The following is a 17,572-nucleotide window of genomic DNA, read 5'->3' on the forward strand; positions in this document are numbered from 1 at the left end:
TGAATCTTTTTTGTGACTCAGTTTTTCCCATCTGTAAAATGAAAACAAAAATTAAATATTACTCTGAGGTCCCTTATTGAAAAGCAGTATATAAGGGATAAATACAACTATTACATTAGAAAATATTCAACATACCTCTTCCCTCCAAAAATATCTATAAGCAGTTGTTTATACTCGTACAGAATTCCCATTTACTAATAGGAGCTGCACGTGTATATCAAAGGTAGCATTTGACTTTACAGTTTTAGGTGATGCTTTTTGCTTCCAGCTAGTTCAAATAATATTAAAACAGATTAGAAGCTGGTGCCACACTCTTCTACTGGGTTCTTACATCACTTGATACAAATGTGCAAAAACGATAAAGAGATGATGATTCAGTAAACCATTTTCTGCAATAATAAAGATTAAGTCTGAGAGAAGGTTTTTAAAAAACCTCCAATAAATACAATAATAATAATAATTCAAAAACATACCAGATCCTGGATTAACAGAGAAGTCCATTCAGTCTAGAGTGAGGAATCTATAATCAAACTGGACACTTATAGGAAAGCCCAGTGAAGTTGTAAAGTCCTAGGATGTGATAGCTGTAAGCTAGAAACAACTTAATTTACAGGAAATCAGGAGCAGGTGCTCTGGTCTTTGATGCTCTTTGAAGTAACTATGCCTTCCACCCACACAATAGGGATACCAACCTACTGGCGCAAGCAGGTAGAGAGAGAGGTTGCACTTACATACGAGTACAGTTGAGAGCCACCCCTTGGCAAGTTCTTCACTCCTTGGTTATTTTTTCAGGGTTTTTTTTTTTAATCTCAACCCTGAAGAATCCGCTCTTTCATCTCTATTTCTCTGTCAATAACAGGTCTGATAGGAATATATTGGCATGACCGGAGAATCTTCTTTCAATATGCCTGCCAACAAAAAAATGCCAGCCTTTCTTCTGTGGAAGATTTTGAAACACCCCAGGCAATTGCCAGCATTTTACTTGGTAAAAACATTTAAAAGTTTGACCCCTTCAAATTAGATCATTTTTACAAAAATGTGTCCCATTTCCAAGCAGTTTTAAACCATTTCAAGAGACTTTACAAAAAATCTTTTTTGTATTGTAAATGACCCCAGTCCCAGGTGTTGTTATGAATGTTGTAATAGGTCAGTTCTTAATCTAGTGTGTTCTATGTTCAGAAGCAGGCACCACGGAAGAGGAGATCTGACTGGATTAAGCATTTGCTGGGTTCTCGAAAGCCACAGATTCCAAGGAAACAACAGAATTATTTTACTAAGGCACTCCAAAACAAAAGGTGCAAATACCCTTTATCATACACTTGCTTCAGTGGTTTCTTTAAGGAGAAACCAGTCTGAAACACAACACGTTGTGACAGTCCAGCATAGGCATGTAAAGGCAGCTCAGTCTTAACATAACTCATACACACAAGATGTTCACTGCAAAGCTGTCTAATTATCTATGCAGTAAAGTCTCAATGTCTACACGCATGGCCCTATTAGGCTGCAGGAAATTAATTAACTCGGCTGCAGGTTAGTACTTGTAAATACAAGTACTGTCTTATGGCACAGTTCATTAGCATGCAGCAACACATGTGTAGATGCTAATGGGGCTGGCTAGGACACAGGTGTGTTTCAGTGTGAGGGCTGCCTGCCAGCTAGCCCCACACTGGAATACCCTCATGGCCCAGACAGCCCCTCTGCAGGATGTTGGGCCAGGTCAGAGCATCCTCAGGCCGGCATGCTGACCCCCCAGGCACCCTGCCAGCTGAGGCTTCTCTGACTCAGCTTGATGTGCTGTGGTCCCAGGTGCACATTCAAATGCAGCACCCTGGAGCAATAAACTCCAATGCAATATGCACCGGAGTTTATTGCTCTGTGCTAATTGCACATATAGATGCACCTACAGTGTCTGTCAATTTTCTGTGCACTACCCTATATTTGCTGCTCAGACTACTACAGGCCTTATGCTTGCAACAGCAATCCTTGCACCTCAGACTTTGTTGCATCTCCCAGGTTGTCTAGCCTTCCCCCCCATAGCTGTCTGACAAGGTACTGCTTCTGATCTGTTCCTTCTGCTCTCTCCCAGGTTCTGACTGCCCTAGTTTTGTCTCCATTGTCCTCAGATTGTATTGTTCATGCACTGGAAAAAGTATGGGCACTCCACTACCTGGCTTCTGAACTGGTTGGTGAGGAAGTAACAAGCATCCTATATGACACTCCACCCAGTGGTGGGCGAGTTTCAGCTGCAATGAGTTTTCTCTTCTGCCAGAAGAGATGGGAAGCTATTCAGCTAATGCTTCTTCTTTAACCACATACCTAAATTTCAGACATGTGAGTAAATCCTCTCAAATGCCAGTTTTAAAGTTTTAACTGTTGCCTATTTCTGTAATTACCCTGTGTTATATTATACCTCATCAGTAGATGTTAAAATACTTTCTCCCTATGATACAGATGGAGAAACCAAAGCACAGAGAAATGAAATGACTTCCTCAAGGTTACCTGGAAAATTAATGTCAGAGCAGTTAAACCCAGGCCTCTGGAATCCCACTTCGGTGCTCAATATACAAGGTCATACTGCTTCCCCTTTAAATGTATTTAGTGCCTCATGCTCTCTGGCCACTGCTTGTTTTGTAATGAAATATTTATGAAAAAAAATGGTTTCATTTTTTTCATTTTAATCTTCTCCCTGATTTTTAATTTTTTTAAAGACAAAATCACACTCCCATCTCTGCTCATTCTTAACATTTTTCCTTTTTAAACTTTCTTGTATTTTTATTTTTTAAAGAGAAAGTATTTGTTCATATTTTTTTAAAACTATTTTTCCCTGACTCCCATCCCCCAATTCATTTTGTACTTTCCAGGGGTCTGAACTAGTGCTCTCAGGCCCCAGGGAAATCTCTTCTATTGAGGTACTCTTACTCTCCAGATATGCCTAGGAGTTGGAAGAACTCACAAAACAGGCATGTTTTCACAAGTGGAACCAGCATTACACGCTGAATTATGCAACCTGAGTTATGCAACCCAGATTCACCTGCCAAGCCTTCTACTTTACTGACATAAATTTTATTTAGGACAACATATAGTGCATAAATGCAGTGAGGTATAATGCTGGAATTTCCTTATTACCTAGATCACTGTCAAGTTTATACCTCAAGAGTGAAGTCCTGACCTCACTGAAGTCAATGGTAATATTTTCATTGATTTCCCCTGGGCTGTGACACTTCACCTAATCCAAAAGACAAGGTGGTCACAGCTGAACCAGGCTGGAAAGAACTTATGAAATGAACTGTGACTCGGGTAGTATATACTCTTGGCCTATTCCCTCATGTAAGGGAAAGACTTATACCACATTCAACATCTTTTCCAAGTACAGCAAGTACAGCGCATAAGCCTTCTCTCTCATAACCCAGGGTCTCTTCTGAAGTGGTCTTCGTAATTCCTAGACATTTCAATTCTAAAGACTAACTTCCTAGATCATTTCCTGCTCCAGAGCTTTCAAAAAGAGGTTCCAAATTCAATACATATTCACATGAGTTCCTTTCCAAAAATAAGTTACTTATATGGCTCAATTGTTTCACTTGCCAGCTAGTTTCTTGGAAAGCAAATGTGCCCTCATTTGACTTTCTTGAGTGGATCAAAGAACACTATTTGACAATGTTTTATCAACAGTTTGCAGTTTTCTTTGTCTCCTGCTCAGAAGAGTATCATAGAGTTCCCATGCCTGCCACAGACCAGTGTGGAAGATTTCATTTTCCAAATTTTCTGTGGTTCCAGATGCTTCCAGGAACATTTTCAAATGCCACCACCCCCAATTTAGTCTCTCTTCTAGCTTCATCTACTCTGAAGGATTCAGTATCTCCTTTCTGGAAGAGATATAATTGACTTCTACTAAATAATAAAGCTGTGACACAGAAATGATAGTAAGAAACTGTTCTTTATTTCTTGGCTTATATACATGGGCCAAGGTTACATAAGTCTGGATTCATATAACAGGGAGTCAGCATCTTTCAAGTCCATTGACAACTGTTACACAAATCATATCAAAATTATCACAAAAACAAAAGTGAAAGTGCTAACCCACTAATTGATTTGCCTACTGGAATTCAAAATGTTTTTACAAAATTATAAATTTCAATTTTATAAGTTCAATAAATTGAACTTTTTGTGAAAAGTTTTAACAAAAATTGGTTGATTTGATTTGAATATCACTGTGTTAGGCATTCAGACATCAAACTTGACATGGACTTGAACTTCATTTTCAATGAAGACAAAAGAGTTTTTGTATAGTTTAGGAATTAGGTCAGTAGTCAGCTTGATTGGAGAGAGGATATAGTAGTTATGGTACCTGCATATGCATTCAGCCTGAACAGGCTCAGACTTCTAAAGTCATCTGCATCAGTGATGTCAAACTGCCTTGGTCCCCTAGGCTGGATCTGTCAGTTGTGGTAACAGGGCAAGTGGTACCAGGGAACCACAGGCTTAACACAGCTGTTTCTCATCCTCCACCATTGCTGCAGGTCCCAGTGGGGCTGTGTACAGTAGAATTCAGTGGTAGGCCTTGCTCCTGCACCTGCTCATCCCATCCCTAAAATCACAGACCCTTTAGGAGCCCTGTGGGCTATGTGATACAGCTCCATGGGCCAGAACTTTGACACCTCTGATCAGGATCATCATAGGAATGATCAAACTAAAATATTTCACTGGCACAGTGACTTCCTGGTAATGTTATGTCATTTTTCTTCAGGGTTATCCCAAACTATTAGCTGGATAGCTAAAAAGGTGGAGAGGTAAGAAAATTTTCAAAATTATCTTTAAGGGCTTGCCTGCAGTGGAACATTTGGTCATGTTAGAACACATTGAAGAAGTTTAATATTTCTGCTTTCATTTAACTATTGAGCAGTAATTTACAAGTAGCTGTTTGGTAGTTTCTGCCCCCTCTGGAGTGTAATGTGAATAATGGTGCCTTCTTTTAAAAAGCAGATGATTTCTAAAACATGCTTCCATTTCATTTCTGCACCTCTACCACTTTTCCTAGCTGTTACTCCACCCACCACATCAAAGTCTCTGCAGAAGTTGCTGCTAGCATCTTCATCTTTTTGCCTCTTGCCTAATTAGCATCCTTTGCGATATTCCTTATAGTTATGGAAAAACTTAGAAGTTTCAGCATAGACCCTTTATATTCTTTAAAAACAACAAAAGGTCTCAAAGAACTTTAGTGACATCCTTTATATAACAGCAATAAGCACTACTTACTGACCTTTTCTGTGGCTGGTGAGATCCATGGCTACTATTAGTTTCAGACCTTTAACTCAAGCAATTATTAACGAATGGGTAATAGACAGCAGAATTATTGTGTTGCCCTTTATTTATTTATTTTTACAAGAAAGATTTCAGTACTTAGATTTGTGTAGTTTTACTAAACTATTCTAACAATGATTCTCCACGTACACGTACTATTAAGTGGAAAGAACCTAAAACTCGCATGCTATTCATAGCAAATGGTTGAGGCACTTTAAAATAAACCAGTGCTATTCTGTTTGAGGAATTGACAGAGCTAGCCCTTTGGGATCATCAAATCTACTGTTTGTGGTGAGCTGCATGATCATGTGGATACCATAGGTCAAGATCCATAATAAAATTATTGATGTCACCAAGGCCATCCAAATTCCAGGGGAGAAGAATGATGTACAGTCACTTGCATAGGAAAACCGGTTGTTTTCAACACTGAAGCCTTGAATCTAAAAATAAGAAAATAATAGGCAAGCCTAAATGAATTTATATTACATATTCTTATTTGAAGATATACATGTTCATTAAAAAAAACGGTCATCCAACAAGTTACTGAGTGCCTTAACTGCATTTGATCACAGACTCTTCTTGCATAATGATTTTTCAATTCCTTTCACCTCCCAAGAGCTACAGGTACATGAGAGCTATTCATTTGAGAAGAGGAAAATTATGCTTCCAGTTTCTGAGATTTTAAAGGTAACATTTCAAAGAATACAAACAGATCTAGTTCTAAAGCTAGCTGTTATAGATTAATTGATTCAGAATGGTCAAGCCCAAACATTCAAAAATATAAGTCAGGGCGCCCAAAACTATGAGACTGGTTTAAACACCATAAGATGTAAATTTTAAAAATTGAGTCATTTTTGTTGCAAATTTGTCATCTAGTGTTTGTGTATGTAGGTACTTGTTTTCCAGCTTTTTCCTAGGAGGATTTAGAAGCTTGCCTTAAAATGAAACCTAATTCCAGAAACTGGATTTAAGGAAAATATTAAATATTACCAGACTTATGACACATGCATACACTGTATATTGCTGTGAACTACCCTCCCCACCACCAAGCAAAAAAACAAGATACTTTGTCCCTTATATAATTATCTCAACATATGCAATGCTGCCCATGCCTTTTGCGGCACTTGTGCCAGATTGGCCACCCTACAGTAGTTCATGGAAACAGTGAATAATAAAGACATAATCACTGCATCCCTTTTTGCTGTTTCTATCATGTGTTTATCCTTCAGAATTACAGACTAGGGACCAGAAAGCAGAGCAGCAGACCCGGCAGAGTAAAGGGATAAGAGTGACACTTCGGGAGGGTACAGGGTTAATTTGCAGCAGGGGGCCTGCCAAAAAAGTTGCCTTCCGCTGAACTATTGCATGATATCCTGGTAGCAACATGTTGTTCGTATTGACAGTGCTAAGTGAACAATGCTGGAGCCAACACTGTAAAAATAGGTTTTCACAGAGAAAAGAGTTTTTGAGTCCTAGCCAGTCAGAGAGGGCTTTTCCCCTTTTGTTTATTGTCCAGGTTGAAGTCCAAATTCACTTGAGATGGTAAGAGTAAAGAGTCCACCAGAGAAATTTGCTTTGTTTCATTCTCTCTAGGGCTGGATTATGCATTTTAATGAGGCTTGGCATAATTCATAAAAACAATTTCAGAGAAGGTAAAATATAGCATAGCTGTAGCTACATTGGCACCTGATAGATTACATCTTGCGTGATCTTGGGGATATCCCGCACACTAGAGCAATGCCTAGTGCTGACTGTTATACTGACCACCGACTCGTTCATTCCAAGTTGTCCTTCCATTTCAAGCCTCAGCTCAAGCACAGAGGCAACCCCTCAAAGAAATTTGATGTTTCAAAGCTGCAAAATCAATCTTGCCAACAAAAATTTCAAGCAACACTTCAGTCAAAGCTTAAAAACTAATTCCATACTGCAGGCACCTCACCTGATGGACTCTAGAAACACATCAAGTAAGTAGTCTTGGAGACCACCAAGGAGATTGCTGGGCTCAGTACTAAGAGAAACTGAGACTGGTCTGATGAAAATGACAAAGACGTCCAAGCCCTCTCACAAAAAAGAGGACCACTCATCAAGCCCTTCTAGCACAGCCAGCTAGCCGAAAGGAAGGCAGCTTACTGCCAGGCATGTAACAACCTTCAGCAGAAACTGTGATATCCAAAACAAATGGTGGACTATTCTACAAAGCCCTGAAATCTGCCTACAGCCCCACCTTCCTGATCCAAAGTCCACTGAGGAGCTCTGACAGCTGGACCCTATGCATAGAGAAAGACTCTGTCATGGACTGATGGTCTGAGCCCTTTGAAACTCTCTTTAGTGCTGAACGCACAGTATACCAGTCTGCCAAGTCAAGAAACTGCCTGTTAAGGGGGAACTAGATGAGCATCCTACAGTGGAAAAAACCTTGACTGCTATCAACCAGATAAAAAGCAACAAAGCCCCTGGAATTGATGGAATTCCACTTGAAGCCCTAAAATACAGTGGTCCCGCCCTACACTCCAAGTGTCATGAACTCTTTATAGCCTGCTGGGAGCAAGGGAAAATTCCACAAGATCTGCGTGACACTGTAATCATCACCCTTTACAAGAATAAAGGGGACATGTCAGGCTGTTCCAACTACCAAGGGATCACCCTTCTGTCCATCACCAGGAAGATTTGAGCTAGAATCCTCTTCAAGAGGCTGGTGCCTGCCATAGTAGAAGAGGTCTTCCCAGAGAGCCAATATGGTTTCAGAGCAAACAGGGGCATGGTAGATATGGTATTTGTGCTCAGACAGATACAGGAAAAGTGCCGGGAGTAGAACAAGGGGCTGTACATCACCTTCGCTGACCCTACTGAGGCGTTTGATACCATAAACCAAAATGGCCTCTGGAAGATTCTCGAGAAGCCTGGATGCCCAACTAAGTTTCTCACCATGGTCAGTCCATGACAGTCAGTGTGGACAAGTCAAGTACAAAAGCAACCTCTTGTGTCCCTTTCTGACCTCCAGTGGAGTTGAGCAAGGCTGTGCACTCGCCCCTACTTTGTTCACCGTTTTCTTTTCCATGATGCTGCGGCAAGCATTGGACAATCTTGGGGAAGGTGAGAAAAGTGCCTGCATCTGCTTCCAGGCAGGTGGAAACCTTTTCAACCTCAGACAGCTACAGGCTTACACAAAGACCTTGCAACAACTCATCTGTGAACTTCTGTTTGCAGATGATTGTGCCCTGGTGGCCCACACCCAACATGATCTGCAGCACATGGCCACTCTGGACTTACCAACAGTCCGAGGAATACTGAAGTTCTTTATCAGCCAGCTCCAGCTTTATCAGCCATGCTTATGTACCACCAAAGATGACTATTGAAGGAACTAAGCTAAATGCTGTCAAGCAGCTCACCTACCTGAGGAGTGTCATCTTGTATGGCACCATGATTGACAAGAAGGTAGACAACAGGTACTGAAAAGCTAGCAGTGCTTTCAGCAGACTCAGAAACAGGTCTGGAATAGTCACAACCTATGGGATAGACCAAAGCCAAGGTGTACAGAGCTGTTGTTATCTCCACCCTACTGTATGGTGCTGAGTTTTGGGTCTTATATCACCACCATGTACACCTCCTTGAGTGCTTTCATCAGTGCTGCCTCCTCACCATTCTCAAGATCTGCTGGCAGGGATATGTCACCAGTGTGGGGGTGCTACAAAGAGCCAATACTACCAGTATTGAAGCAATTCTCCTGCAGACTCATCTGTGGTGGGGAGGCCATGTAGCCTGGATGGATGACAACTGCCTACCAAAGGCCATGCTGTACAGGGAACTGACGATGGGGAAATGCAAAAGAGAGGCCCCACACAAGCCCTTCGAGGATACTCTGAAGCGGTCATTTTCTGTCTGTGGTACTGACCACAAATTGTGGGAAACAGGCTACAGGTCATGATGCCTGGAAGCTCCAAATCAAAAAGCCAACAACCTTCTTTGAATGTCAGTGCAGAGCCAGCATCAAGGAGAAGAGGAGTAGGAGGAAAAATACACCTTCATCAAGCAGCAGTCAGCCATACATGTGTAACCACTGCAGCAGCATTTGCTTCTCTGCAATTGGATTGATCAGTCACCAGCAGGCCTGCAATTGGTGTGGGCAGTTACCTGCCTAACACCTTTGTCTGTGAAGAACCACCAAGCAGGAGACCCCTCTGAGTTACAGCTCTTTGCAAACTAGATTGTTGTTAATAACTGCTTGAGTTAAGGGTCTGCAACATAAACTATTGGTGGGTTTTGGACATGGGTGACTGGTGCCCCCCCCCCGACATCAGTCAGTGACTGGGGGCAGGGAGTCCCAATCATGCTGACTGCTTGGGGGGGAGGGTCCCCCAGCAACCAATCGCACTCACCAATATGCTTTTGCTGACGGCACTCACGGGGGGGAGGGGGTGGGGGCACTGGTGCTCCTGCCTGCCCCCCTGCCTGGTGGCTAAACAGGGAGCGTGGCCTGACAGGGGGTTCACTGACATTCTCAGGGGGTGCACGTGCACCCCTGTGTACCCCCTACACGTTGCCACTGGTTTTGTAAGCGTCTGTGCTTAGCAGAGTATTCTCTTGCAAAATAAAATGACAGACCCAATTTGGTCTCAATATCTGTATCTAGACAGCCAGATAGATGTCACAGTATATGTAAGAACGCAAGGGTGTTCATGCACATGCTTCGGGAGTGGAGGGACCTTTAAGCTAATTAAAACACCTGGAGCATCTTGTGTATCAGCATCCCCACGCTGAAAAATAGTAACTTTAACCAAAGTTCATTAAACGAAAATGGCAGCGGGTATACTTTAACTAAAGTTCATTGAACAAGCTTTAGTTAAAGTGCCCCCACTGCCATTTTTCAATGTGGGAACGCTGGTACATGAGATGCTGGAGTCTGCTGGAACACAGTAATTACCACACTCCAGCAGACTCAATTGATCGAGTGTGCTCCGATGTGCTATAATTATAGCAGATTGAAGCGGCCTCGCTGCTCATATATAGGTGCCCCTAATGCCTACACTTTAAGCCCATCAGCATGGGAGAGTGCTCCCACATGACCAGATTTAGATCATTGTTCTAGTTAGAGAATGTGGTAGGGTAGCCACTTTCAAAAATCCAAAGAAAGTTAGAGCTAGCCAACAGGAAAGGAGTTCAGTGTGCCCGAACTCTTGCCCCCCTCAAGAGCTTATGTGCCTGCTAGAATCTGTGAAGTTACTCTAATCACTAGTCTGCTGGGCAAAAGGTAGGCCCCACCACTTTTTGCATATGTCATCGACATAAGTTAGCCATGCTTAGAACATACCTAACAGGTTGTGTCCCTCCAAGAATTTAGGCATATCCCCAGTACCAGATTGGATCACATCAGAGCTTAGGTAGGTAAGGCATCTAGGTGATAAAACCAGCTCACTTCTGAGTGTGCACAGAAGCCCAGGTTCTAGGGAATCTTACAGTCCAAAATGGAGGGCAGTTTACTATCATGGAGAAGGGCCAGTTTACATTGCTCTTTAGAACTCAGGTGGCTAAATTCTATTAAAAACCTACTTAGACCTTTCTGACACGAGAATGGTTCTCTCTCAAACACAACAATGGGAAATCCAAGTGCTGGCTAGCGCTGTTCATCATGATCTGCAAAATTAGAGTAGATGAGGATTATTTAAGCCCCATAGAGATGGTAAAGATATTTTGATGGAACTAGTTGATCTGGACCTTTTTCTATAATTTGAGAGTCTTCCCAATGTTATCCTTGAAGAGAATTTGCAAATACTGATTGATTTTCAGTACATCCACTGATATATTTCTGATTCAAGCAGAATAATAGAAAACAAATATTTTGGTTGGGCAGTCAAGTTTGTACACAGCTTTAGTGAATGCATATATTTGCCAGGATCTAAAATTGTTAAGCCACTGTTTCGACATCAGACCAAAACTGGAATGGGAGGCACACAATATGGTCTGAAAGATTATTTGGAAAAAAAAAAAAGCAGATGATGCTTCATGTAATTTTGGCTCACAGAAACTATTGAGCTTCTGTGAAACAATACCTCTGTGTTCCAATTTTTACAAGAACTCTCTGAGGTATTTAATAGATGGATATGCTTTTACCAGGACAGTTAATTTGCCAGGACTACAGCCAGGAAGACTGAATTTTATTATGTGCAATACAATTGTTCCATATTCAAGCAGGGTTGTACCTGGCAAACCTTTGAGGTGAAAGCTTTAATTGTACATTCTTAAAATGCCATGTCTACTTTTAGGAAATTGCTGTAGTATATACAGATTCTCGTATTGTTTTTCTGATGTGTTATCATTTCCGTGGGGGTGTTATTGGATCCCAGCTGGGAGATAAGGATGTGACTCCCTGCAGACATGCCTATGTAAAGTTAAAAATACATAATCCCTATTCTTTATTTTTATGTATATAAAAGTCTTTTGATAAGGATTCCAGCCCTCTGTAGGCTTTAATTCTAGAGCACAGACTAATATCATTTCTATAAGTGAGGTTACTCTATATTTACTGTTTATTTTTAAAATTGAATTATATTGTCTATATTTTGAATGGAATTCTCTCATCATTTGACCTTTAACAAAATCTTTAAGGAAAAAGTATTATGTTGATTGTGGAGGATTACCCTCAAGGGCAGCATACAATTAGTATGGTTTGAAATATTTTAGCCCTAAAAAACTTAAGATTCCTGTTCCCAGGGTTTGGGGCTGTTATTTGGAACAAAGGGTCTACAAACCAACATGATGTACACTAAAGAAAAAAGGAGATGTCTAAGGGTAGCTCTTAAGAAGAAACTTTTCATTCCATAGATTACGCTGGAATGGAGCTGTAATGGTGCAAAAGAACCAAAAAAAGCTAGAACAGTCATTCCTTTGACTGATCCTGGCACTATTGGTATTTATGATTGGTAGTGTTGAAGGCTCTGACTTCCTTCACTAATGATCAGATTCTGGGCTATACCCTTGTCTGCAGTCATCACTCATTTCCTCTACATCTCTGCTTCCCCTGTCTCTTGCTGTGGAGCTTGGGGCTAAGTATAGACAGTTAAAAGGCTTGAGGCTGAATCGATTCTATCTTCTCAGGTTGGTTTAAGCTGCGTAGATGGAACAGATAAACAAGTGAAGAGACATTAACTTTTGATTCCAGAAATGCAGCCATGAGCCTGCAATAGTCCAGGCCAGAAGCCAGGGGGTGCTAGAGCACACCTCTCTATTCTGCTGGAGCAGACAGTTTCAGTCTGGAGGAGATATGGGACAGAAGTTCAATAAACCGACTTAACCCAAATCAGTTAAGTCTGATACTACATCCATCCAGGTTTATCTTAAATCAGCTTCAGCCATTTTGAAAGTGGTTTATGTGCACCGAACTTCTGTTATGTTACAGATTTGAACCAGTTTCCACTTATACCAGTTTATATGCAATTTCTGTCCCTAGCCTGGGAGTTCTCAACCCTTGTATATATCATATACACATAAACCAATAGATCCTCCAAACTCCTGTGCATATCCAAGTGAATCCACAGAGTAGTTGGAGAGGCACTGGCTGGTCCAGACAAACAGTTGCTCCAAAGGCAATAAAAACTATAATAATAACTACAAGCTGAAAGAAATGAAAAGGCAAAACTCAGTAGTGACTGTTTTTTCTGAGGGTGGTACAACAAAAGGGATTGCATCATAACCTTTCAAGCTGTTTTTTGAGGGTTAGGACAGGATATAAGAAAATAGTCTTCCCCAAGAGGTACTTAGAGCAGCAAGAACTGCTGCATAAGTAAAGGAGGAAGAACAGTCCATGCATAGGTCTTCTTGGCGCCATCCTTAATTTGGATTCCAATAACAGAAAGTTAACAACAGACAAACAATGCCTCTTTCTCAGCTCTGAGGGAGAAACAGCTTGAGGCTTGTGTAGAAATTCTGGGAAAAGACAAGTGACAAGTGGATTCTTCCATGTTCCTGAACTTTAGTGCTATCAAAGCGCATTACACACTTTGAACCTTTCATTGTCCACTGTCTGTTTGGACAAAGATTTCTTCAGGGTTTTGTGACCAACAGCATCATGAGTGACCCTAAATACTAAATTAGGTGCCACCTGCTTTCCAGCAACATGCTCCAGCTTTCCAGGCACTGGAGTCAGAGTTTCTGACTGGAGAGAAAGGAAAGCTCTGTGTGTGTGTTTGTATTTAAAAAGCTGACTGTATAATAAATGAACAGAGTGGACTTGCTGCTGTTTCTGGTGCCAAAGACATTTCTATTCACTAATAACAAGATGATTACCATTCCATACTTCACTCACTCCCCTCCTTCTATGTTGTCTAATGTTTTTTATATTGTGCCTTCATTTAGGTTCCATAATGAAAGCAGAGAGCAAAAACCCCACCACAATCCCTGTCTAAGTTGCAGAGGCTGGAGACATGTAAGAATCAACAGGGAGCAATCTTAGCAGCAATACTTTTCCCATGAGCTTTCCAACAATGAGGTTCAGTCCGACTATGGACCGAGTTCTGCTGAGATTCAGGTACAGATAGCCAAACCCTGAATTCTAACAGAGCTTTAGAATCCAGATATCACGGAGTCAGCTCATCTTTTATACATATAATAGAGTTTGGAGTTATCCCTTGCATTTGAATGTTCTTTTGGAAGAAACTACTCAATTTTATAGAGTTTTAAACATGTTTTTAGGATATAAATGTAAATATACTCTTCATAAGAAAACACCATACTCAGAATAAAGCATTGTTTTTGCATGCCTGGCATAAATACACAGTAGTAATGCCTTATAAGTACAGGAAATTTGCACCTCATTCACATGAAGAAAAAGAGGAAACTAATTTCCCTCTGTGAACATATGAACTGCAGCTATACCTCCAGTGATGTTAAAGGCAAACCTCCAATTAATTTCAATAGGAACAGTATTGGGCTTTTGATCTATGGCATTATACAACAGAACTCACCATGAGTTCAGATATTCTGTACTGCTGGAAAACACATTCATACTAAGCTGTACTTTCCTGGATAAACAAAGTGCAAAGAAATCAAATAAAAACAAAGAAAGCAGCATTAAGCTACCCATAAAAACAACCACCTAAGAGGTCCACGTTTCCAATAGCAGCCCAATTCAGTAAACAAGCAAAGGAACTACTTAGTATTTCTTTGGCTGATTAAATATATTAACGTTTATTGTTTTATTTTCCCCTTTTTGTGGTCAACGTTATAGGGTTTTGTTGTTCACAGTTGTGCTTTCATGTTCTTATTGTTCAGATATTGCCTTTTCCTTTACCCCTTATTGAATAGCACCCACAGGAGAGGGGACAGCTTTCTTTTAACTTTCCCTTAGGGTTGAACTTAAAGTAGGGGCATTATGAATGTATGCTGTTGAGTATCTACTATAGCAAGTAATGGTTCTTGGAATGGCCTCTGAAATGGCAATGTGTACTCACCTGAAACTCAGAAATGAAAATGTCCCAGCTCTTTGCTTCATTGTTGGATGGAATCAGATTTACACCGTAGAGATTGCTTGTTCCCACCAACTGACAATGAAATGAATACTCTGCAGGAGCAGAGATGACAGAGACATTAAACCTAGCAACCTTTCCGTTGTCCTGTACAATTTCAACAGTCTCTAAAGTAAACCAGTTTCGAGCAGAGCCTGCAAAGAACTTCTTGGTCATTAGGAATCTAGAGAGGGAAAGAAAAAAGAACTAAGCATAGAATCAAATTGACATAGGAAAGAGTTGTAATAATCAGTGAAATAACCAATGGCAGATGGGATAAATCATCACGAGCTGTTTTACCTATCATTTAGAATTTCCCCCCATAGGAGTATTCAAAACAAAGTGACTTTTAAATCTAATTATGCTACTTATTAAACTTTCATATAATAACCCCTATTTGCCTAATTTGCAACAGGCCAGCAGCATATATATTGTATTTCATTCTGCATTGGTCTGCTCTAATGCAATTTTTCATCAGTAGTGGGATACTGTCTGTAGGTTTATACAGTAAAAGCTCTGTTATCTGGCATCCATGGGGAATGGGGGATGCCAGTTAATCAAATATGCTGCGTCCAGTGCACCAGAGCTTTCACTCCCTGGTGTCAGTGTGCCAGGGGACAGGGTGGGGGGCAGGGAAGTCAGCTTGACTTCAATACCTAAGAACCTACCACAGCAAATTAAAAAAGATTCAGCTTGAACTATCCAAACACTTTGGAACATTGGGAAAAAGGGACAAGTTCTGCCTTTTTGTTTTCAAAAGCTGAGAAGAAGAACTTGGCTCGAGGCAGTAAAACCAGAAGCGGGACTTCCAGTTTCTCTTTTGCCACATCCCTCGGAAGGAAGATTTGTATTGACAGATGCCTGTTAGTGGAGCATTCCAGATAGTGAAGTGCCGGATAACACTGCTTTTGCTGTGCTATTATTCAATAAAAATTTTATGGGATTTTAAAAGCATTTTATATACATATACACATATGTGCACATACACACACACGCACACACACAAATGTATACATACACACACACACACACACATAAGAATACTAACTTGATAACTTTTGGTTTATTTTTGCAAGTGTTCCTTGGTTCAAGTCCTTCAATGGTCATTTTTATAGGCAAACATCTAATTTTATACCTGCAGGTGCATGCCTTTCTCTTATGTGTGTGTGCATGTATGTGTACATTTCCATCATCCCAATATAAGATCTTGTAAAATATTTTTAACATTTAAAAAAATTGAGAAAAAAATGATCAAGCATTATTGCTTCAGTGGGCTCAGATCCTATTACAATTACTTTACTCAGCTTTATTTAGCTATTCCCATATTCTTATATTAAATATATCTTCTGTGTCAACTTAGAAAACTGAAGAGTACATATTTTCTACTTATTATATAATGATCAGTACTTTAATCCTACTTGGTTTACATTTTTTTTAGCTTGGCACTTGCTAAAGTATTTTTTCAGTACTGTACAGCAGTATAAAATCTGAGGGGTCAATCTATAGTAGTTAAGAGTAGCTACACATATGGATATTCAAAGCTGTCTTCCCACCTGTGAGTTGTAAACATTTTAGGATCTAGGATGTTGTTCTGGTGCAGCACATCTGTGTATATATATATATTTTAAAATAAGTAAGTCAATAATGACTAGGGCTGTGCAAAGCGTCAGTAGCTGATTTGATTCGGAGGCTCTGCCCTGCTGCCACTTGCCCAGCCAGGGTAGTGGGGCAGGGTGTGGGTGTGGCTCACTCTGGGTGGAAGGGGGCAAGCAGCAGCAGGGCATAGCCCCAACTCCCAGTGTGGCAGCACCTGCATCCCGCCCCTCTCCTTTCCCGCAAGTGGTGGCAGGGCAGAGCCCTCACCCACAGTTCTGACGCGGACATGGCAGCGCTGGGAGTGGGGGCTATGCTCTGCTGCCGCCTGGAATGAGCCACACCTGCAGCACACCTCCCTCTGCGCTGGCTGGGCAAGCAGCAGCAGGGCATAGCCCCTGCAGCTCCTCCTGCCAGGGCAGAGGCGGACACAACTGGAGGAGATGCAGGAGAAGCCCCCATAGCTGCCCTGCCCAGACCCAACCCCCGCCTGGCCAGCCTCCCAGCACTTAAAAACAAAAAGAAAAAGAAAAAAAAGCCCCATACTCACTGGCTCTGGCAGCAGTGACTGGGGACAGTGGGCACTCTGGGTGCTCATGGCAGAGCCCTCCCATGTAGTATGGGGCAGTGGGGGGCAGCAGGGATCATCCCCCCCTGCCTGGCACCTGCATGGCAGCTGCCCCATGGCATGGGTGTAGAGCAGCTCAGCAGGGCACTGTGTGCTGGCTGAGAGCTGGGATGGCTCCATGTGATAGCCAGAGCCTGGCAGCACTCATCCCTAGTGGCCCCAGCTCCCAGACAGTATGCAGCGCCCTACTGAGCCTCGTTGAGGCTCATGAACATGAACACAGTAAGGCAGTGGCCCTAGATTTTAGGAGGGCAAACTTCAGTGAGCTAAGGAGGATAGTTGGAGAAGCACTGAGGTCCCGGAGGGGAGGGGAGCCAGGTGTCCAAGGAGAGTGGTCGCTCCTTAAGGAGATGATCCTCCAAGCCCAAAGGAAGGTAATCCCAACGAGGATCAAAGGGAGCAGGAGAGCACACAAGCCTCCATGGCTCACCAAAAGCATCCGGGAATGTCTTCTTGCTAAAAAGGTGGCTTACACCCAATGGAAAGAAGGGGTCGTCACCAGGGAGGACTATTCTGCAGTTGCTCGGGGATGTAGGGGGGTAGTTAGGAAGGCCAA

The 17,572-nt window shown here is 41.7% G+C and overlaps 1 protein-coding gene across 1 annotated transcript in view; it reads right to left on the minus strand.

Annotated features, from left to right (window-relative positions):
* Positions 1 to 3,915: 3,915 nt before the first annotated feature.
* The window catches only part of ATP6AP1 (ATPase H+ transporting accessory protein 1), a 112,233-nt gene continuing 98,576 nt past the window's right edge, over positions 3,916 to 17,572 (minus strand). The window contains exons 9-10 of the mRNA XM_019509271.1: positions 14,742 to 14,979; positions 3,916 to 5,738 (exon numbers count right to left, since the gene is read on the minus strand). Of these exons, the coding sequence (XP_019364816.1) occupies positions 5,529 to 5,738; positions 14,742 to 14,979 (448 nt within the window). The 3' untranslated portion in view covers positions 3,916 to 5,528. The remainder of the gene's footprint in view (positions 5,739 to 14,741; positions 14,980 to 17,572) is intronic.

The sequence above is a fragment of the Gavialis gangeticus genome, unplaced genomic scaffold, assembly GCF_001723915.1.
Source record: "Gavialis gangeticus isolate Ggan-Ray unplaced genomic scaffold, GavGan_comp1, whole genome shotgun sequence".
NCBI classification, from domain to species: Eukaryota; Metazoa; Chordata; order Crocodylia; family Gavialidae; genus Gavialis; species Gavialis gangeticus.